This window comes from Procambarus clarkii, chromosome 8 (assembly GCF_040958095.1).
Source record: "Procambarus clarkii isolate CNS0578487 chromosome 8, FALCON_Pclarkii_2.0, whole genome shotgun sequence".
Taxonomy (NCBI): Eukaryota; Metazoa; Arthropoda; class Malacostraca; order Decapoda; family Cambaridae; genus Procambarus; species Procambarus clarkii.
This window is the reverse complement of record NC_091157.1, coordinates 44,333,846-44,357,419: the sequence shown is the minus strand read 5'-3', so window position 1 is coordinate 44,357,419 and position 23,574 is coordinate 44,333,846. Positions and strand designations below refer to the sequence as shown.

Below are 23,574 nucleotides of genomic sequence, written 5' to 3'. Positions count from 1 at the left end.
GAGTCACACCCAGACAGGCAGCTCATTTGATGGAAAGACACAGGCAACCTGTTGCAATTATCAGCCGTCTCCCTCCTTCCCCCAAATGAGTGGCATAGGTGGGGCGAAAAAGCTTGTGATAGTTTCATGAGAATTCGATCATTTGTTTACATAGTTTGGGGAGTTCTTTCGCAATACAGACTGCAATCTTTATTGAAGCCAGCAGTGATTTGTTTTGACTTGTTGACTTTCTGGTTGCCTTCTCTGATGGTGGCATGATGAATGATAATGGATGAATGAAAATGAATGAATGAAAATTATTGAAATGTATGTATGTACTCACCTAATTGTGCTTGCAGAGGTTGAGCTCTGGCTCTTTGGTCCCGCCTCTCAACCGTCAATCAACATGTGTACAGGTTCCTGAACCTATTGGGCTCGGGGGTTGAGCTTTACTCTTTCGGCCTGCCTCTCAACTGTCAATCAACTGATTACTAACTACTATTTTTTTTTCTCTCCTCCACACACACACACACACACACACACACACACACACACACACACACACACACACACACACACACACACACACACACACACACACACACACACACACTATATAAACTATACGAGGAAGGCACACAAACATTCATACCAAAACAGAGATGCAGGGCCAGAAAACAGGATTGGTTCGACAGAAATTGTGAGAGGGCAAGAGACCAAAAGACACAAAAATGGAATCAGTATAGGAAGAGGCCAAACCCCCAAACATACCAGCGATACAAAGATGCGAGAAACAACTATACAGCAGTAAGGAGAGAGGCAGAAAGAAATTTTGAAAAAGGGATAGCAGATAAATGTAAAACAGAACCGGGCCTATTCTTCAAATTCATAAACAACAAATTGCAGGTAAAGGATAATATCCAGAGGTTGAAAATGGGAAACAGATTCACGGAAAATGAAAAGGAAATGTGTGAAACATTAAATGAAAAGTTTCAAAGTGTGTTTGTACAAAATGAAATCTTCAGAGAACCAGACACACTAAGAATTCCAGAGAACAACATAGAGCGGATAGAGGTGTCTAGAGATGAAGTGGAAAATATGCTAAAGGAGCTCGGGAAGAACAAAGCAGCTGGCCCAGATGGCGTTTCACCATGGGTTCTGAGAGAATGTGCATCTGAGCTCAGCATTCCACTTCACCTGATCTTTCAGGCATCCCTGTGTACAGGAATCGTAGCAGACGTGTGGAAACAGGCTAACATAGTTCCAATCTACAAAAGTGGCAGCAGGGAAGACCCCCTCAATTATAGACCTGTATCATTGACAAGTGTAATAGTGAAAGTATTGGAAAAGCTAATCAAAACTAAATGGGTAGAACACCTGGAGAGAAATGATATAATATCAGACAGACAGTATGGTTTTCGATCTGGAAGATCCTGTGTATCGAATTTACTCAGTTTCTATGATCGAGCCACAGAGATATTACAGGAAAGAGATGGTTGGGTTGACTGCATCTATCTGGACCTAAAAAAGGCTTTCGACAGAGTTCCACATAAGAGGTTGTTCTGGAAACTGGAAAATATTGGAGGGGTGACAGGTAAGCTTCTATCATGGATGAAAAATTTTCTGACTGATAGAAAAATGAGGGCAGTAATCAGAGGCAATGTATCGGAATGGAGAAATGTCACAAGTGGAGTACCACAGGGTTCAGTTCTTGCACCAGTGATGTTTATTGTGTACATAAATGATCTACCAGTTGGTATACAGAATTATATGAACATGTTTGCTGATGATGCTAAGATAATAGGAAGGATAAGAAATTTAGATGATTGTCATGCCCTTCAAGAAGATCTGGACAAAATAAGTATATGGAGCACCACCTGGCAAATGGAATTTAATGTTAATAAATGTCATGTTATGGAATGTGGAATAGGAGAACATAAGACCCCATACAACCTATATATTATGTGAGAAATCTTTAAAGAATTCTGATAAAGAAAGAGATCTAGGGGTGGTTCTAGATAGAAAACTATCACCTGAGGACCACATAAAGAATATTGTGCAAGGAGCCTATGCGATGCTTTCTAACTTCAGAATTGCATTTAAATACATGGATGGGGATATACTAAAGAAATTGTTCATGACTTTTGTTAGGCCAAAGCTAGAATATGTTGGTGTGGTGCCCATATCTTAAGAAGCACATCAACAAACTGGAAAAGGTGCAAAGACATGCTACGAAGTGGCTCCCAGAACTGAAGGGCAAGAGCTACGAGGAGAGGTTGGAAACATTAAACATGCCAAAACTAGAAGACAGAAGAAAAAAGAGGTGATATGATCACTACATACAAAATAGTAACAGAAATTGATAAAATCGACAGGGAAGATTTCCTGAGACCTGGCACTTCAAGAACAAGAGGTCATAGATTTAAACTAGCTAAACACAGATGCCGAAGAAATATAAGAAAATTCATATTTTTTCTTTCTTTTTCTTTCTTTCTTTTCTTTTCCTTTTCTTTTCTTTCTTTCTTTTTCTTTCTTTCTTCTTAGAAAATTTCATATTCTTCGCAAATAGAGTGGTAGACGGTTGGAACAAGTTAAGTGAGAAGGTGGTGGAGGCCAAGACCGTCAGTAGTTTCAAAGCGTTATATGACAAAGAGTGCTGGGAAGACGGGACACCACGAGCGTAGCTCTCATCCTGTAACTACACTTTATATTTTGTTAGGTAATTACACTTAGGTAATTACACACACACAGAACTGAAGAACATAGAACTCCCCCCCCCCCGGAAGCAGCCCGTAACAGGTGACTAACTCCCAGGTACCTATTTACTGCTAGGTAACAAGGGCATTCATGGTAAAAGAAACTTTGCTCATTTGTTTCTACCTGGTGCTGGAATCGAACCCGTGCCAGAGAATTAAGAGTCCTGCGCGCTATCCACCAGGCTACCAGGCCCCCTGTATGTATGTATGTATGTATGTTACTGCTCCCTACACCTCTCCAAGGTGGGGCCAGGTTCTGGCTCTGGTCTCCAATAGGCCTATAAAACTAAGTGGCAGCTGGGACCTAGTAGATGGTACACTATTAGTATATGATAGTGAACCATGTACTTCAGGGAGGCACTGGGACTCGCCCAGAAATTGGCATTTCACTACATTCAACTTGGTGTTTTCTGGGGTAGCCCCTTCGGCTCCCTGGAGCTATCAGGGCTGATATGAATGTATTAGACTGTGGCATCAGTCAAAGTGAATGGAGTTCTGCCTACCAGGGATGGCCATTGCTCCTTGTGCCCCCCCCCTCAGAGGAACGAGGAGCAATGGCCTATAGAAACCTCCATGTGGTTGGAAGCAGTCTGTCTGCCATTGACCAGGTCAGGCACCCAGAAAGCTAGGCACTCCAAAAACAAACCTTATTTGATTAAAAAATTGCTACTGAAAGCTGAACTGTTAAGCAGAACTTTCAAAACTTAAAAGAGCAAACGAGCATGACGTCACAACCATCACTGCACCTGCTGTCTGCGCAGCTTCCCCCTTCCTGGGAGGGGGAAGCGGGAGTTCCAGATCCTCCGCGCCAGCTATCCAATTCCCATTTCAGAGGTTGATGTGAGACCTGGCAGTCGTGCGACTCGGGCTCCTGACATTCCAGTGCTGTGCCTTGTGGTGTGGTCCTGTTCTGTGGTGGTGTTTGAGCCAGGAGTAATTTCACCAGTACTCAAGCTACATGCCCCTAGGGTTACCTTCCTTAGGTGCCCTGTAAGTACTGCTCTTGTGGTTTGAGGGTTAACTTCCACAAGTCGCTTGGGGTCTACCTCCGCTGTGGTCTTTTGGTGATTGCCCGCCCTTGGAGTCAGCTGGGGGTGTTTCATGCACCACTTTGTTGGTGCCTGATGGGGGTGACTGCACTTGGTGGTGTTGACCCTTATACATGTTCTTGGTGGTCCTCCATTAGGTCCCTGTGAGTGTACTCGTCACGGGGGTTCAGGACATAGTAGTTCATTTGATAGTTTGGGGGAGCCGGTTAGCAGTACCTTGCCTGGGCTTCCCTTAGCAGTGTGTCCAAGGGCCCTGGAAACCCCTGCTGGGGCTCAGTGGTTCAATAGATGCATCCCCCTGGGTCCCATCTCGCTTTGTGCGTGTTTGAAAATTGCTCTGTCCCCTTGTCTCAGGATAACAATCACCATTTCTGCCTCTGTCATGATGCCTGTTGGGTTGGTGACACCTTCGACCTGGAGTCATGCGAGTGGTCTTACTTGCTTGTACTGCAATTCACTCAATCCACTGATCTTGATATTCAGGTGCAGGTGGCTCCGGTGTTGCATGTGCATTATAGGTTACTGCAATGCGTTAGGTTGGTTGCTCACCTGGATGTCCTGAGACTGCCCTGTTTTGGTTATGGGGACCCGGACTCAGAGGCATTAGTCGCTTCAACTTTAGTTTTGTCTGTGCCTCCCTTGTCCTTTCCCTGCTGTTGTTTATCCTATTCCTTCCCCCCTTGTACCTGGCTCCGAAGCGTCTGAGGGTTTCGGAATCAGGGCAGGGTTTAGTTGGTGGTGAGACTCGAGCAGCTTCGGGGGATGCCTCATCCGATGTGACGGCAGAGGCATTCAAGCCTGTTCCTCCTGCCGGTGCTTTTGGGTCTGACCAGTGGGCTCCCTTCTTTCCTGCTTTTCCAGTGGACTCTGGCTTTTCTTTTGAGGCAGAGAGTTTGGAAGTCAGCTCAGCCCTGGGTCCTGGTGTGGAGGTTTCCGGGGTGTGGGAGGGGCTGCCTTGGGGGTTGATCCCCGTTTGACCTCGCTTGGGTATTGGTACCCTCTGAGCAGGGCTTGTTGTTACAGGGGGTGGCATTTTCTTATCCTCCCTCCCTCCCTGTATGGGTTTGATATGGGGTCAGCTCCTCCCCAGGTTTGGTTCTGGGTTCCCTTGCTTTCTCTGGTCCCTTCCTTCCGGAGGTTTTCGGCCTCCCGCATCTCGCTTCATGAGGTGCGGGAGGCCCTTTCGAGTTCAGTTCTTCCTTTCCTTACTAGGTTCGTTACGAGATTCCGGAGTCGTTCTGGTTGGCAGACTGTCCTCTCTTTTCGTTAGGGGCATAGCATATGTTCTGCCAGTCCTGCACACTTCAGTGGAGAAAGGCTCTTACGACTGTAAGAGCCTCTCACTCTGTAAGAGCCAAATTTGCCTCCCACGTTTACCTGGGGGGCAAATTTGAATGCTTCAATGCGTGTTTGTTCACCCCTGCCCTTCCTCCAAACGTCGGCCTGGTACAGCTTAACGTGCAGGTTCCCTCCCTTTCGGTGTCCTTGGTAGCCGAGGATTTGCGCGCCCGTGGCCATTTGGTTACGGGCGCACTACCACATTCAATAGTGGTGCCAGTTTCGGAGCTGGCATAGCCTTCAGAGCTGTGCCATCCAATGTCTGGTCGGCGTGGTGATTGCTCTGCTTCTCAGTTGGATTCTCGTAAGGGGCGTTGGCCCTTTCGAAGTTCGTCCCAGTGATGGGGTGGGGGGGGCTCACCTTGTTAACATCTGCTCCCACGATTCGTGGGTGTTATAGGTCGTTTCTTGCAGCCTGCGGTGGCATTCAGTGGCCCCTCCTCCCAAGGCCTCTTCTCCTGCTCTCTGTTGGGTCATCTTGGGTTGGGTTCACCTGGGTGCGGTCAAAATGTCCTTGTCCCTCAGGTGGGTATCCCGCCTGTTCCTAGTTCCAAAACGGGACTGCGCAGACCTGCGGTTCCTTCTGGACTTGTCCTGTCTGAACCCCTTGGTCTCTTGCCCCTCCTTTTGGTTGACTACTGTCCCAGGTCCATTTCCTGTTGGAGTTAGGCTCTTGGATGGTGTCCCTAGACCTCTGGGGTGCATATTGGCACATCCCAATTCATCCAGGGTTCAGGGACTGGCTCAGTTTTGTTGTGGGGTATCAAACTTACTGCTTTCGTTGCCTTCCATTCGGCTTGAATCTGGCACCTTGCATTTTTCACATGCCTTACCCGGGTCATCGTGGCCTGTTTGCTTCTCTTAGGGGTTTGAGTTCTGGCCTACCTCGACGCTGGCTGGTGTGGGCTCCCAGCTAGCCCGTGTGTCTGCTCACCAGGGATTTGGTTCTTTCCCAGCCTGCCGAGTTCAGGGTTCCTGGTGAGCTGAAGGAAGTCCCATCTGGTTCCCACTCAGGTTCAGACCTGGTTGGGTCTTGTTTGGGACTCTCAGACCTCTTCCTTGCCTCTACCTCCAGAGGCTTTGCTGCAGCTATAGTCCTGCCTTCAGCTGTTTCTGGAGGGTTCCCATGTCATGAGGTGGTTGCTCGAAGGATTGTGCGGGAGTCTGAACTTTGCGACATTGGTCGACCCACCGAGCTGGGTTTAGCTTTGTCAGTTGCGACAACCGTGGACATCTTCAAGAGAAAACTAGATTGTTTTCTAAAAGAAGTGCCGGACCAACCGGGCTGTGGTGGGTATGTGGGCCTGCAGGCCACTCCAAGCAACAGCCTGGTGTACGAAGCTCTCACAAGTCAAACCTGGCCTCGGGCCAGGCTTGAGGTGTAGAAGAACTTCCAGAACCCCATCAAAAAGGTATCAAGTAGCAGACTGTTCTGGTTCCTTCTGCCTCTTTCGCGATTGCTGTGTTTGGTCTCCTGGTGCTTTACGTCGGCTGCTGCATCGCCGGCTTCCTCTTAGTGGTTTTTCGGGGTTCAGTGCCTTGGCACCTACCCGAGCCCTCGCTCACTGTGTTCACGGACGCGTTGTCCCTTGGCTGGGGCTTTGTGACCAGTGCTCACCAGGCTGGCCTGGGCTCTCTTGGGGTCATATTGGGGAGCTTCATGCTCTCCTCCGGCACAGGGGTTTCTGCTCTTTTGGTCCTGGTGGTAGGTTTGTTCAGTTGCAGCCATCTCTATCTTTTCTGGTAAAGAATGAGACTGCTGCTTTCCGGAGGGGTCTTTGGGTTGTTGATGCTTGGTTGGTCAGGCCGAGGGTGCATCATGTGTTGTCTGTTTGGGGCTCTCCTCCGTTATCTGCGCTCCATGGCTTCGGTGGCCAGGGATGCGCTTTGGGTTGACTCAGTTTCCCTTCTTCACTCTTCCAGGGTTCAGGTCTCCTGAGTCATCCGCAGTTATTCGGTGTAGCCAACCTGTGGTCTATCCTCGTTCTTACGACATTCGTAAGTTTGCTGCTCTGGCTGCTGTCTTCAGTAACATGTCTTGGGCTGACATTCGTAAGTTTGCTGCTCTGGCTGCTGTCTTCTGTAATATGTCTTGGGCTGACATTCGAGCACGAGTTTTTTTAGGTGGAACAGGTCCTGGCCGCTCGCTACCTTGTTAACGTTCCTGGGCTTAGTTGGGCCTGTGTTGCATTGGGTCGGCGGTTGCAGCCAGTTGTCTCGACTACACGTTGAGGAGCGAGGGCCGACCGCCTACCGGGTAAGTCCCTCTTGTTTTTGTCTTTGGGTAGGTAGCTCCGGCGAGCCGTTGGGGCTCCCCCCAAAAAATCAGCGTTGAATGTAATCAAACACCATTTTCTGGGTGAGACCCGGAGGCTCCCCGGCAACCCTTCCTCTCTCTGGTCGGCAGTTTTCTTTTCACGATTTTTGACGTCCAGCCTCACAACTGCAGGTTGGATTGCCAGTGTGAGGATCTTGGGCTCCCCCTTTTCCCTCCTGGGAAGGGAGGGAAGGGGGGGGGGTTGCGCAGATGACGGCGTGGTAACGTAGTGATGTCATGCTCGTTTGCTCATTTTCATTTGGGGAGTTCTGTCCATTAGTTCGGCTTTCAATAGCAATATTTTACCAGAATAGGTGTTTGTTTTGCAGAGCCTACCTTTCTGGGTTAGTGACTCGGTCAATGGCAGACCTAGAATGCTCCCAAACACACGGGGGATTTCTATTGACCATTGCTCCTCGTGCATCTCTGAGGGTGACAGGTTCTGGCTCGTGGCCCCTGGTTGGCCTAGAACTCCATGCACTTGGCTGATGCCAGGGTCTAATACATTCATATCAGCCCGGATAGCTCCGGGGAGCCTCCAGGTCTTGCCCAGAAAAATGGCATTTCGTTACATTTAACGCTGTTTTTTTTGTGAAATAAATTGTCTGGACTTAAATTATTGTAAAATATATAGATCAATATTCTAAAGTTATGCTTCAAATGTAGAATGCTAATCCACTGCCATATTAACAGGAGGGCTGTTCGGAGGAGTAGCTACACCGCTGGCAATGGTGCCCCCCAAAGTACCACCTCATGGTCGTAGTCTCTCTCAAGGCCTCATGGGACATGGCGGACATGGACAGTCTGCAGGAACTCCACGTTTGCGTCGCAACCGTGACTCTTTCTGTGATGATGTCCAGGCGATGAACACGAATCTCAACCAGTGTGGACCTAAGATGGGAGGACGACAGTCAGGCGCGGATTGTCAGAGGTGTGAAGAGGAACCCTTGCTCACCAGAGCTCCTCCAGCACCGCTAAATGCACATGTTTTGCCACCTAGATTCTCAGTAGCGCAAATGCGTACTAGTAATAAATCCCAAACACCCACCCGTGCAGCTATGCAACAGATGAAGCCTCAAAGTTCTGTTACAGCACCCAAGACATATTCACAGTCCCGTCCTCGTACATACCGCCCAGATGAATACAATCTTCCACAAAATTCTTATGTTCCAACTTGGGGCCGCTCACAGAGTGGTGGTCAAGGAGGGCAACAGGGAAGTGATGGGAAAAAATCATCTGGGCGTAGTCGTACCTCTCCAAGAAAAGAAAATGACGATGGTCATTTGCGACTCATTGATTCTAGTAGAAGTGCTCTTAGTGGTGGACTTATTCTACCACCAATGCCCCGCCATCACCATGTTGAGGAAGCTGGAGTTCGTCACAAGTTACGCTCCTTTGCTAGGCACTATAGTGATGACAGTTTACATGGATCGTCTCATAGAGACCTTCATTCTACTCGCATCCATTCCTCAGCTGATGAAATTAGTTCACTAAATCGATCTCCAAGCCTGAGCTCTTCTGATGAAAGTTTCTCGCGTACAGATTTTTCTCGTACAGATGCTGATTCGCCTTCACCTCAACATGCTCCCTCTCTAAGTGATGAACGTTTCAAGTATATGTTTAGTGGTATGAATCTTGAAGGAGCAATAGCACCAGGCTTTAGGGAGCTGTCTCCACAAATATACTCAGATTATTTATCAAGCGTAAAAGCTTCAAGTGATGAGAGCTCTCTTAGATTAAACAGTCTTTCACGAGATTCTACAACATATTCCTACCCCAATGTACCTGGGCTATGGAGGGAAACTGATATAGCTAGTCCTACTCAAGATGAAAGAATGCGAAGGGATGATTTAGTAATACCAAAGTTAACTGCTGAATTTTCGAGTGATAAGATGAAACGTAGTAAGCACAGTGATAAAGTGGACGTGGAAGTACCCTCCCATGTTGATAATTGTGTGAGCCACAGCACTTCTCCATCTAGTGAGAAGGTAAGACCAGGGTGCAGATTAAGCTATGTTGATTGTGAATTAAATTCTCCCTCAAGAACTAGTGCCTCTGGTAGCACAAGTCGCATGCGTAGTTTAGAGAAAAGTCCTAGAGAAAGTACAGCTTTGACTCCAGACAGTGTTTTATTGATAACTAAAAAGCGGTCTCTTTCAAGAGAAGAAGGATTGAAAATGAGCACCCATGTGGCAATAGAGCAAGATTTGTCTCGGAAACGGAGTTCTGAGCGTCAGAAAAGAGATGGAGAATGCCAAACAGACCCTAGAAGCCACCATCATAAGAATAGTGGAGGAAATAAGACTGGAGACAAGAGCAAGACTGAGAGGAAATTAGAAAAATCAGCAACATTTGAGGGCATACCAGAGGATCCAAAGTCTGCACAACCTAACAATGAAGGAGGAAGGTATGGTAGTAGTGATCAAGGTAGAGATAATGAAAGGGTAGGGGGGACACAGCTACATCTTAGCTCTGACATCAGCAATAACAATTCAAATGACAACATTATGGAGAATTATACAGGTAACACGCTAGAAGGTTACTCTGCTCTTCATAAGGCAGCTCGACTACAGGAGGATGAGCTGAATAATATGTTAGCCTCCCATGATCATTTCAGATTGGAGCCACTGTCTATTGAACCACAAGCTCTCAACCCTCTCAAATCTGAGCCAGTGACCCTTGACCCAGTAATGCTTGGCCTCCATTTTGACCCATGTGTTAATCAGACTGTGCTACAGCTCACCTCTGCTTCTGTAGATGGGGAAATACAACCACACCTACCAGCCAAATCTCAGCCGGCCAAGCGTTCTCTGGCTGACCCATTGCCGCTAGACCACAGAGCTAAGGCTTCCCGTGGCCCTCTTGGCTGCAAGTTTCCTCTGGAGATCTCAGCCCCAGAGAAACTTGCTCCACACCAGAGTGTGCGGAGGTATGCTGGCTCCAGGTAACCACTGCGCTCTTGCTGTTGTTGCTGCTTCTCCACTAACATTATCTACATTGATAAATATACAGTGTCTGCATCTCAGTTAGCATATCATTATGCTCTTAGTATATATTCTCGAAATTCACAGATTATACTAGTACAAATAATACAGTATATAATTCAAAATTTAATGATTAAAGCATTGACATTGTATTATTTAAAAATGTAAATACATATTCTGTATATCCCTTGTGTACGGTGCCACCAAGTTCAAATTCATTTGACGCTTCTGCATACTATTTTCGTTTCACACTCGCTCGAGCATTTGCCTTTGCCATGTAATAGTTTGATTAGCATCAGAATTATAATATTGTCATAATTCTATGCAGATAAGTTAACATCATTTGTAGTACTGAACTGTGTAGTGGAAAGGTGCAACATTATTGACAAGCTTAGATACTAACCATTAATATGACCTTGTAATATGTAAGGGATTCCTGATTTTAAGTTGTCTATCGACCCACCTGTAATCTCCACGTGTATTTAGCTGGAGGTCTCAACACTTACTACGCTAACAGATACAGATGCATTAATTTAGTGTACACAAAACTGATTCCTAGGGAGTTGATATTCATTAACCCTTCAGCTGCACATCCCATCAGGTGATGGGATGGCTAATTATACTGAGTTTACATGCCACCAAGGGAAGTATTAGGGTGCAAGTATTAGGGGTTAGGAAGTATTTTATAGGATTTTAAAACACATATCAGATTTTTCTGGCCTCCAGTAAACAGTCACCATTTTTATAAAAAATCACGGACATTAGTTTCTGGGTGTGAGGGCATCAATACTGACTGAGCAACCAAGGTTGATACCCGCAGCATAAGCTAACAGTACTACTGTTCAGCTTGTGTCTACAGCATCGCATGAAAATAATTATGACAAAATATATAAGTAACTGCTATTAATGAGAAAATTAGTAAAAGCAACGAGGATTCGAACCTGCACACTTGGTACTCTCAAGTACATGCCCTTGACCACTATTCCACGACATGGTCAATAGCATTGCAACCTGAGATTCAACCGAATCCATTAGGATTCGTCCTAAGGCTTCTATTGATGCCCAATCAGGGTTTCATGCATTGCCCCGGTGCACTCTGGTGGTGGTCCAGGAGTTCTATTTCCATGAGTTTCATCACTTCTCTTCAAATGTACAATGAAATCACATTGTAATGTATCACTTGAAGAGAAGTGTTGAACTCCTGGACCACAGCCAGGGTGTATGGGAGTAATAAGTGAATTGATTTCACTTCATATTTTACCTGATTTTTACCTGATTTACCTGGGTCACTAACCCTAGTGGCCTCGGCAAGGACAAGAAGCCGGCGGCTTGTCGAAGGTTCCCCCCATTTGCCTTGATCTTTTTCAGGTATATTTTAAAACTCAACACAGTACTGGCAGTCACAGATTCAGCAGGTCAATGGGTCCATGGGTTTATAACCCTGTGTGTTAAAAAAATCTCCTGTTCTCAGTACTGCATTGTGGCTTGTTGAGCTTGAAACCATTGCTCCTTGTTAGCGTTACATCTCATTACATTTTGTTTAACACTTATGCGTTCCCGGCGTGCATGCCCCAGCTTACTCCAAGGTGGGCCGAGCATTTCACGTGAGCCGCAACACCAGCACACAAATGTGTATACAGTACTCTTTTCAGTTTTCTCACATCAATTTTCTTTGTATGTCTTTCATTTTGGTATCAAATTGTTCACAATAAAATTTCCTACAAGAGTATATGCATACAAGATGCAATAGCCTGATGTGCCACCTGCACCAAAACCAAAAATCTGTCATGCATTACCCTGTGAGTACACAGCAGCACTAAAATGTATATACTCTCTATCAGTTTTCTCACCTCAATTCTTGTGCTATGTCATTCATTTTGGTATCAAATTTTTTGCAATAGAATTCTCTAAAGGGGTATATGCATATAAGGTGAAAAAGCTTGGCGTGCCACTCGCAGCAAACCCGAAATTTGGCCAAGCGTTACCCGTGAGTGCAACAGCACTAAAATGTGTATACTCTTTTCAGTTTTCTCATGTCAGTTTTCGTGTTACATCACTTATTTTGGTATCAAATTGTTCACAATAGAATTTGTTAAAGGAAAATACAGCATGCATATAAGGTCAAAAAGCCCGGCATGCCACCTGCAGCAAACCCGAAAATCGGCGGAGCGTTTCCCGTGAGTGAGCACACATCCGCACACCAACACATGTATACTGTTTTCAGGTTTCTCACGTCAGTTGAGAAATCCTCTAGGGGATTCAGTTGAATCCCAGGTTGCATTGCTTTTGAGCATGTCATGGTATAGTGGTCTAGGCATGTGCTTGGAAGTATCGAGTGGGTGGGTTCAAATCCTCCTCATGGCTCCTACTGATTTTCTGATAGATTAATCACACTAACATGATTTCATTGTACATATAACTATTATTATTTTGGATTGATAGTATCATAGAAGATCCTGACATTAATAAAATACTGTGTACAATGTTCAGATATCAATGAATACAATACTGTTTATGATGATCATAGCATGACAGAGCCATTGCTTGATGCATCTAGGCATCATGAAATGACCTCATACTCCTTTAGAAAATAAACTTATGCCAAATGATTTCTATTCAGGATTTACTGACCAAGGTGCTGATAATAATAGCAACATTGGGCCTTGAGTTAGCAATAGGTCTGTTATATTTGAGGCATTATGTCGAGTCCAGTAGTGTCGTGTCAGCTGACTACATGTTGATGCTATGCTGTGTAATTACCTAAGTGTAGTTACAGGATGAGAGCTACGCTCGTGGTGTCCCGTCTTCCCAGCACTCTTTGTCATATAACGCTTTGAAACTACTGACGGTCTTGGCCTCCACCACCTTCTCACTTAACTTGTTCCAACCGTCTACCACTCTATTTGCGAAGGTGAATTTTCTTATATTTCTTCGGCATCTGTGTTTAGCTAGTTTAACTCTATGACCTCTTGTTCTTGAAGTGCCAGGTCTCAGGAATCCTTCCCTGTCGATTTTATCAATTCCTGTTACTATTTTGTACGTAGTGATCATATCACCTCTTTTTCTTCTGTCTTCTAGTTTTGGCATGTTTAATGCTTCCAACCTCTCCTCGTAGCTCTTGCCCTTCAGTTCTGGGAGCCACTTCGTAGCATGTCTTTGCACCTTTTCCAGTTTGTTGATGTGCTTCTTAAGATATGGGCACCACACAACAGCTGCATATTCTAGCTTTGGCCTAAAAAAAGTCATGAACAATTTCTTTAGTATATCGCCATCCATGTATTTAAATGCAATTCTGAAGTTAGAAAGCATCGCATAGGCTCCTTGCACAATATTCTTTATGTGGTCCTCAGGTGATAGTTTTCTATCTAGAACCACCCCTAGATCTCTTTCTTTATCAGAATTCTTTAAAGATTTCTCACATAATATATAGGTTGTATGGGGTCTATGTTCTCCTATTCCACATTCCATAACATGACATTTATGAACATTAAATTCCATTTGCCAGGTGGTGCTCCAAATACTTATTTTGTCCAGGTCTTCTTGAAGGGCATGACAATCATCTAAATTTCTTATCCTTCCTATTATCTTAGCATCATCAGCAAACATGTTCATATAATTCTGTATACCAACTGGTAGATCATTTATGTACACAATAAACATCACTGGTGCAAGAACTGAACCCTGTGGTACTCCACTTGTGACATTTCTCCATTCCGATACATTGCCTCTGATTACTGCCCTCATTTTTCTATCAGTCAGAAAATTTTTCATCCATGATAGAAGCTTACCTGTCACCCCTCCAATATTTTCCAGTTTCCAGAACAACCTCTTATGTGGAACTCTGTCGAAAGCCTTTTTTAGGTCCAGATAGATGCAGTCAACCCAGCCATCTCTTTCCTGTAATATCTCTGTGGCCTGATCATAGAAACTGAGTAAATTCAATACACAGGATCTTCCTGATCGAAAACCATACTGTCTGTCTGATATATCATTTCTCTCCAGGTGTTCTACCCATTTAGTTTTGATTAGCTTTTCCAATACTTTCACTATTACACTTGTCAATGATACAGGTCTATAATTGAGGGGGTCTTCCCTGCTGCCACTTTTGTAGATTGGAACTATGTTAGCCTGTTTCCACACGTCTGCTACGATTCCTGTACACAGGGATGCCTGAAAGATCAGGTGAAGTGGAATGCTGAGCTCAGATGCACATTCTCTCAGAACCCATGGTGAAACGCCATCTGGGCCAGCTGCTTTGTTCCTCCCGAGCTCCTTTAGCATATTTTCCACTTCATCTCTAGACACCTCTATCCGCTCTATGTTGTTCTCTGGAATTCTTATTGTGTCTGGTTCTCTGAAGATTTCATTTTGTACAAACACACTTTGGAACTTTTCATTTAATGTTTCACACATTTCCTTTTCATTTTCCGTGAATCTGTTTCCCATTTTCAACCTCTGGATATTATCCTTTACCTGCAATTTGTTGTTTATGAATTTGTAGAATAGGCCCGGTTCTGTTTTACATTTATCTGCTATCCCTTTTTCAAAATTTCTTTCTGCCTCTCTCCTTACTGCTGTTTAATTGTTTCTCGCATCTTTGTATCGCTGGTATGTTTGGGGGTTTGGCCTCTTCCTATACTGATTCCATTTTTGTGTCTTTTGGTCTCTTGCCCTCTCACAATTTCTGTCGAACCAATCCTGTTTTCTGGCCCTGCATCTCTGTTTTGGTATGAATGTTTGTGTGCCTTCCTCGTATAGTTTTAAAAATTTGGCATACATTTCATTTACTTCCCTGCCTAGCAACAATTCTGTCCAATTACACTCATTAAAAAAATTTCGAAGTTCCCCATAGTTGCCTCTCTTTAAATCGAGTTTATCAACTGTTTCAATGTCCACATTTTCTTCTAGATGATATCTTAAAGCATATTTAATGTCTAACATGACGTGATCACTCTTTCCCAAGGAAGGAAGGTACTGGATGTCAAAAATCTCTTCTTCTTTCCTGGTGAATACTAGATCCAGTACTGACGGTATATCTCCTTCCCTCATTCTTGTGGCTTGCTTTATGTGTTGATACAAGAATGTCTCCAGAATGAGGTTCACAAATCTGCATGTCCAAAAGTCCTCCGTTCTTGCTTCATAGGCCTCCCAGTCTATTGCTCTAAAGTTGAAGTCCCCCAGTATCAACAGTCGTGATTTATCTTTATCTGCTTGTACAATAATCTCTCATGACCATTATGAGGCCCTCTCGTTTGTCATCCAGTTCTTCCTTTGTCCACGTGTTGCTTGCTGGTGGGCTGTAGGCATTTACAATTATCAGGTTATCATCCTGATTCCAGACCTGCAATGCCATTATGTCAATATCTCGAGGGTTTTCAAATATTAACTCTTTTACCTTCAGGTGTTTTTTCACCAGTACAGCCACTCCTCCTCCCTTCCTAGTTTTCCTGTCACGTCTCCAAACTGAGTAGCCTCTTGGGAATATGACTTCATTTATTATATTTCCTTCAAGTTTCGTTTCTGATAATGCAACAATATATAACAATAACATAACATATATAAATATAACTAATATATATAATAATATATAATAATATAATTATAATAATAATAATAATATAATAATAAAATAATATAAAATAATAAAATAATATAAAATAATAAATATAACAATAATAGTGTGTGTGTGTGTGTGTGTGTGTGTGTGTAATTACCTAAGTGTAATTACCTAAGTGTAGTTACAGGATGAGAGCTACGCTCGTGGTGTCCCGTCTTCCCAGCACTCTTTGTCATATAACGCTTTGAAACTACTGACGGTCTTGGCCTCCAGCACCTTCTCACTTAACTTGTTCCAACCGTCTACCACTCTATTTGCGAAGGTGAATTTTCTTATATTTCTTCGGCATCTGTGTTTAGCTAGTTTAAATCTATGGCCTCTTGTTCTTGAAGTTCCAGGTCTCAGGAAGTCTTCCCTGTCGATTTTATCAATTCCTGTTACTATTTTGTACGTAGTGATCATATCACCTCTTTTTCTTCTGTCTTCTAGTTTTGGCATATTTAATGCTTCTAACCTCTCCTCGTAGCTCTTGCCCTTCAGTTCTGGGAGCCACTTAGTAGCATGTCTTTGCACCTTTTCCAGTTTGTTGATGTGCTTCTTAAGATATGGGCACCACACAACAGCTGCATATTCTAGCTTTGGCCTAACAAAAGTCATGAACAACTTCTTTAGTATATCGCCATCCATGTATTTAAATGCAATTCTGAAGTTAGAAAGCATTGCATAGGCTCCTTGCACAATATTCTTAATGTGGTCCTCAGGTGATAGTTTTCTATCTAGAACCACTCCTAGATCTCTTTCTTTATCAGAATTCTTTAAAGATTTCTCACATAATATATAGGTTGTGTGGGGTCTATGTTCTCCTATTCCACATTCCATAACATGACATTTATTAACATTAAATGTGTGTAATTACCTAAGTAATTACCTAAGTGTAGTTACAGGATGAGAGCTACGCTCGTGGTGTCCCGTCTTCCCAGCACTCTTTGTCATATAACGCTTTGAAACTACTGACGGTCTTGGCCTCCACCACCTTCTCACTTAACTTGTTCCAACCGTCTACCACTCTATTTGCGAAGGTGAATTTTCTTATATTTCTTCGGCATCTGTGTTTAGCTAGTTTAAATCTATGGCCTCTTGTTCTTGAAGTTCCAGGTCTCAGGAAGTCTTCCCTGTCGATTTTATCAATTCCTGTTACTATTTTGTACGTAGTGATCATATCACCTCTTTTTCTTCTGTCTTCTAGTTTTGGCATATTTAATGCTTCTAACCTCTCCTCGTAGCTCTTGCCCTTCAGTTCTGGGAGCCACTTAGTAGCATGTCTTTGCACCTTTTCCAGTTTGTTGATGTGCTTCTTAAGATATGGGCACCACACAACAGCTGCATATTCTAGCTTTGGCCTAACAAAAGTCATGAACAATTTCTTTAGTATATCGCCATCCATGTATTTAAATGCAATTCTGAAGTTAGAAAGCATTGCATAGGCTCCTTGCACAATATTCTTAATGTGGTCCTCAGGTGATAGTTTTCTATCTAGAACCACTCCTAGATCTCTTTCTTTATCAGAATTCTTTAAAGATTTCTCACATAATATATAGGTTGTGTGGGGTCTATGTTCTCCTATTCCACATTCCATAACATGACATTTATTAACATTAAATTCCATTTGCCAAGTGGTGCTCCATATACTTATTTTGTCCAGGTCTTCTTGAAGGGCATGACAATCATCTAAATTTCTTATCCTTCCTATTATCTTAGCATCATCAGCAAACATGTTCATATAATTCTGTATACCAACTGGTAGATCATTTATATACACAATAAACATCACTGGTGCAAGAACTGAACCCTGTGGTACTCCACTTGTGACATTTCTCCATTCCGATACATTGCCTCTGATTACTGCCCTCATTTTTCTATCAGTCAGAAAATTTTTCATCCATGATAGAAGCTTACCTGTCACCCCTCCAATATTTTCCAGTTTCCAGAACAACCTCTTATGTGGAACTCTGTCGAAAGCCTTTTTTAGGTCCAGATAGATGCAGTCAACCCAGCCATCTCTTTCCTGTAATATCTCTGTGGCCCGATTATAGAAACTGAGTAAATTCGATACACAGGATCTTCCTGATCGAAAACCATACTGTCTGTCTGATATTATATCATTTCTCTCCAGGTGTTCTACCCATTTAGTTTTGATTAGCTTTTCCAATACTTTCACTATTACACTTGTCAATGATACAGGTCTATAATTGTGTGTGTGTGTGTGGGGGGATCCATCAGACCATCTTGGTGGTTCATTCCAATGTACAAGAATGTAGATAGTTATATATACTGTATATAAGTAGTGTATATGCAGTGTATTAACAGCAAAAGCACTGTTTTCTTGTTCTAAAAATATAATAATCTTGTTACTAATATGCACACTATATTTTGAGTATAGTGAAGTTCCACCTATTATAATTTATAAATGTATCAAATAACACACTATTTTTATCAGGATGCTGATAATAATAGCAACATTGTGCCTAGAATTAGTGATGTGCGTAGTATATTTTGACGCATTCTGCTTCATCAAATTACGTCATCTGCTGGGATGGTCTGACTGTATTGTGTGTGGTGTGCTGTGTTTCTCTATTCCCACCAGACCTGCTTAGTGGCTTGCAATTGTACATGAAAATGTGTATAGTTATATATAAAGTGTGTACAGTATATAGTGTAATAACAGCAAAAACAGAATGTTTTATTGTTCAAGGCAAATAATGTACCGAGCGTCTTGGTAACACGAATATATTTGGGCATTCTGATGTTCCACACATTTTATTATATAAATTTCACATACAATTTTGCTTATTATTTTTCCTGTGATAAGGGAATGCATTTTAACAGTACAGTGGAACCTCAACTTATGAATGGCACTACTTACGATTTTTCTTTCGTCAGAAAATTTGATTCAACTTATAACCTTTGCCTCGACTTGCGACTTTGTTGGTACAAGCATGGGTCAACCGAGCGTGTGGTTCCTGGTGACATGGGCAACTGTGCTTCAGTTTATCAGTGTCATCCACTTAGTGACGATGGCACTTGAATATTGTATTTGGGAGGACAACTGGATGGATGGTTGGTGAGGGAGACTGGATGGATGGATGGATGGATGGTGAGGGAACAGCATGGATGGATGATGAGGGGACTGGATAGATGGATGGTGAGGGGACTGGATAGATGGATGTTGAGGGGACTGGATGGATGGATGGTGAGGGGGACTGGATGATGGGGGAACTTGATGGATGGATGGATGTGAGGGGACTGGATGGATGGATGGTGAGGGGACTGGATGGATGGATGGTGAGGGGACTGGATGGATGGATGGTGAGGGGACTGGATGGATGGATGGTGAGGGGACTGGATGGATGGATGGTGAGGGGACTGGATGGATGGATGATGAGGGGACTGGATGGATGGATGGTGAGGGGACTGGATGGATGGATGGTGAGGGGACTGGATGGATGGATGGTGAGGGGACTGGATGGATGGATGGTGAGGGGACTGGATGGATGGATGGTGAGGGGACTGGATGGATGGATGGTGAGGGGACTGGATGGATGGATGGTGAGGGGACTGGATGGATGGATGGTGAGGGGACTGGATGGATGGATGGTGAGGGGACTGGATGGATGGATGGTGAGGGGACTGGATGGATGGATGGTGAGGGGACTGGATAGATGGATGGTGAGGGGACTGGATGGATGGATGGTGAGGGGACTGGATGGATGGATGGTGAGGGGACTGGATGGATGGATGGTGAGGGGACTGGATGGATGGATGGTGAGGGGACTGGATGGATTGATGGTGAAGGGACTGGATGGATAGATGGTGAGGGGACTGGATGGGTGGATGGTGAGGGGACTGGATGGTGGATGGATGGTGGGGGGCCCAGATGGATGGCAGGTGAGTGGGACAGGGAGGCTGGTGGGGGAGGGGGGGGGGGAAGAACAGGAAAGAAATTTTTTTAGAAACACCAGCCCTAGAATAATGTAAGGGAAGAACACGTGGAGGATGAGTGGGTGGGCAGTGGATGGATGAGTAGCAGGGTGGGCAGAACAGAACATGTGCATGCATGGCAGATGGTAGACTAAGGTGGTGACTGGCTGATGGTAGACTAAGGAAGTGGGTGGCAGGGCAGTCAGGAGATAGTGGGTGGGCAGATAAGTAGCACAATGGGATCCACTTATATAAGGCTCTAGTTCGGCTGCATCTAGAATATCCCCCAGTACCACTACATACCATAAAGAAAACTAACATGCAGATTTTGCAAGCGGTGCAAAATAAGCCGCTAAGGAGAGCAGCAAAACACCGTCCACCATATGATCAGACAATCCAGGAGCTCCATGAGTTCCTGAACATACAGCCACTAAACATCAGACTGCATCACCAAGCCATCAGGGTGTGGAACACCATCGAAATGTTGGAGGACCCAATGTTAGACAGGTTACTCAAAGATGAGAGGCCCCACTCCCACAGCTGGTGGCCCAAGAGCTGTGATTTACTAGACGAAAACCCAGCCTCACAGTACATAATTCCCAGATGAAATACTGACCAGAAATCCTTCCCCCAATAATTGGAAAAATTGAGTATGTATGTGTGTATGTATGTGTTAAGTTGTGTATATGCATATGTATATAGGTGACAGTGTCAGACCACGGAGGAAAATTGAAACAGGAATTTCCTTAAGTACTTTCGTATATTAATACATCTTCAGAAGGAGTCTTCTGAAGATGTATTAATATAATACTATTAATATTGACTAATATGAAGAGTCGATAAAGATTGATAAAGATTAAGCCACCCAAGAGGTGGCACGGGCATGAATAGCCCATAAGTGGTACAATGTTTTTTTTTTTTCTCAGTATTCTGAGGTTGCATTTAACCATCAAGCTGTTATCGCGGGGGAGGATACTGCTTCACAGTCTTTATGAGGGTGTCGAGCTGCTGGACACCTTTGTTGACCAGGAGAGTGGCTGTGTTGATGGCTTCAGGGTGGCCACTACATGATTCAGGAACTCTTAAAAGCTCTTCTAAGGTCATTGGTTGCTTCACATTCCAGAAGATAGTGAAGTAATGGCTTTTCTGTGACAGTTTGGCAGAAGATGCACTCTCTCTGTCGGGGTTCACCAATCTCCCAGTTGCATCTGTAACCTAGACGTAGTCTATATAACCTAACTGCTATTTCCCTGTGGATTCCTTTTGGGATATTTAACCTTTCTAATTTGGTTGCCTGAAGATACCATGTTGCAGATGGCGAACCTTCAGCTATTCTCTGGTGTAGGTCGGCTTTGTTGAGATGCGAGAGTTTTTTGGTGATGATGTTTTTTATGCTCTCTAGGCTGGGTTGAATTGTTTTATGTATCACTGGATATGAAGAGTCAATTAATATTGACTCCTTCTGAAGATGTATTAATATACGAAAGTACTTAAGGAAATTCCTGTTTCAATTTTACTCCGTGGTCTGACACTGTCACATTTTTAATCACATGTTTATTTTTCATGATTTACACACATGTATATAGGTGTATATATATGTATGCGTATGTATGAATAACTCAATAAAAAATAATAATAAAATAAAGAACCTTAAACAGAACATGTGCGGAAGCATCGGAGGCTGTATATATGAATTCTACACAGTATTCATCTATAGACATCCATATATGGTGAAACACATGTGAAGAACCTCTCTCACACTCACTGCTTCCTGACAAGAGAGAGCAAGCTTAGCTTAGCTGCCAACACCCACACATCGTGTCAGCAAGGCGGACAGTCCGGCTGCTTTCATACCTCTCACTGTATTTCCCACTTCTAAACTTCCCTTCACCTATGCCTCTCCTTCCTCTCCTTCCTAAGTGGTGGTCAGTGTGGGTGGGTGGGTGGGTGGGTAGCAAGACAGTTGGTCAGAGTGGGTGGGTGGGTAGCAGTGAGAGGAGGCATGAGTGGACCAGCTTCTAGCTAGGATTAACGCAGGAGCTGGTCACCCTCGGTCCCTCCCCAAGACCTCCCATCCTGCACACCAGTACCTCCCCGCTACCTCCATCCCCACCCCCCCATCCCGCACCCTTCCCTCTACCTCCATCTCCTCATCCTCCACACTGCCCCCCCCCCCTCCTCCAGCTGTACCCCTCCCATATGGATGGTATTAATGGATGGTACAGCCATATGGATGGTATTAATACAGTGGGCTTCCTTGCTACCAGCTGATAGATTGGGAGGCAGACTCCCTGAACACCTGACATTAAACTTATTGTTTGCTGACTGACTGGTTGCGACTATGAAAGCCTGATTGACTGGGAATGCCTGACTAAATGCGTGACTGACTGTAAATGTCGAACTGGTTGCTACCACAACAGTGAACACTTGACTTTCTTGTGACTGGTTCTGACTGGCTACCACATAAGAGGCAGTGAAATGTGAGAAATGAAAATCTGGAACCAGTGATGCAGATATGAGAGCTTTTAAGGTGAGCAGGGAATGGTCTCAACTCCTCCCCCACCTCCTCCCTCCTCCCTCTTCCTTCCTTCCTCCCTCTTCCTTCCTTCCTCCCTCTTCCTTCCTTCCTCCCTCTTCCTCCCTCCTCCCTCTTCCTCCCTCCTCCCTCTTCCTTCCTTCCTCCCTCTTCCTTCCTTCCTCCCTCCCTCCCTCCCTCCCTCCCTCTTCCTCCCTCCCTCTTCCTCCCTCCCTCTTCCTCCCTCCCTCTTCCTCCCTCCCTCTTCCTCCCTCCCTCTTCCTCCCTCCCTCTCTCCTCCTCCTCTCTCCTCCTCTCCTCCTCCTCTCTCCTCCTCTCCTCCTCCTCTCTCCTCCTCCTCTCTCCTCCTCTCCTCCTCCTCTCCTCCTCCTCTCTCCTCCTCTCTCCTCTCTTCTCTCTCCTCCTCCTCCCTCCTCCTCCTCCCTCCTCTCTCCTCTTCCTCCCTCCTCTCTCCTCCTCCCTCCTCCCTCCTAATCCTTCTCCTCCTCCCTCCTTCCTACACCATCATCCTCCTCCTTCCATTCTCCTCCCTCCTCCTCCTTGACCTAGACCACCACCACCTCTTGACCTTGTCCTCCTCCTCTGCCTCCTCCTTGACCTACATCTTGACCACCACCACCTCCTCTCCCTACCCCATACACCAACAACAGTCCTCAGCAAAGGTAAAGTACAGTTAAATGTTCGCTTATTTTATTTATGGTTTATATCTATAACTGATTGTGTATGAAAAATATGAGTAGTATTCTTTATAAAATGTATTTTTAAGTTAATAAGTTAATATTTTTGGGTGTGTGGAATGGATTAATTAAATTTACATTATATATTATTTGAAAATTTGTTTCGAGCTAGGAATTTTTGAGTTACGACCCGTCTCTGGTAATGGATTAAATTCGTAAATGGAGGTGCTACTGTATTAGAATTTTTTTTTTTATATAATTTGGTATTTTATGCATGCTGAGGTGTTGCACCATATAAACAGGTGTGCAGCTAAGGGGTTAAACAACTGGAAAATCACTAAGCTTGAAAGATTAATTTTTAGCTCACAAGGGGGGAGAAATTTATACTTTTTGTAAAATTAAA

The 23,574-nt window shown here is 44.3% G+C and overlaps 1 protein-coding gene across 7 annotated transcripts in view; it reads left to right on the top strand.

The window, feature by feature from the left end:
- LOC123759646 (adenylate cyclase type 1) overlaps positions 1-23,574 on the top strand; it is a gene marked incomplete at its 5' end in the record, with an annotated part of 300,312 nt that overhangs the window by 211,824 nt on the left and 64,914 nt on the right. For 4 of the 7 annotated variants that reach the window (XM_069317785.1, XM_069317786.1, XM_069317792.1 and 1 more), the window contains 1 exon segment: positions 8,133-10,383. In XM_069317785.1, the coding sequence (XP_069173886.1) occupies positions 8,133-10,383 (2,251 nt within the window). 7 annotated transcript variants of the gene reach the window in all.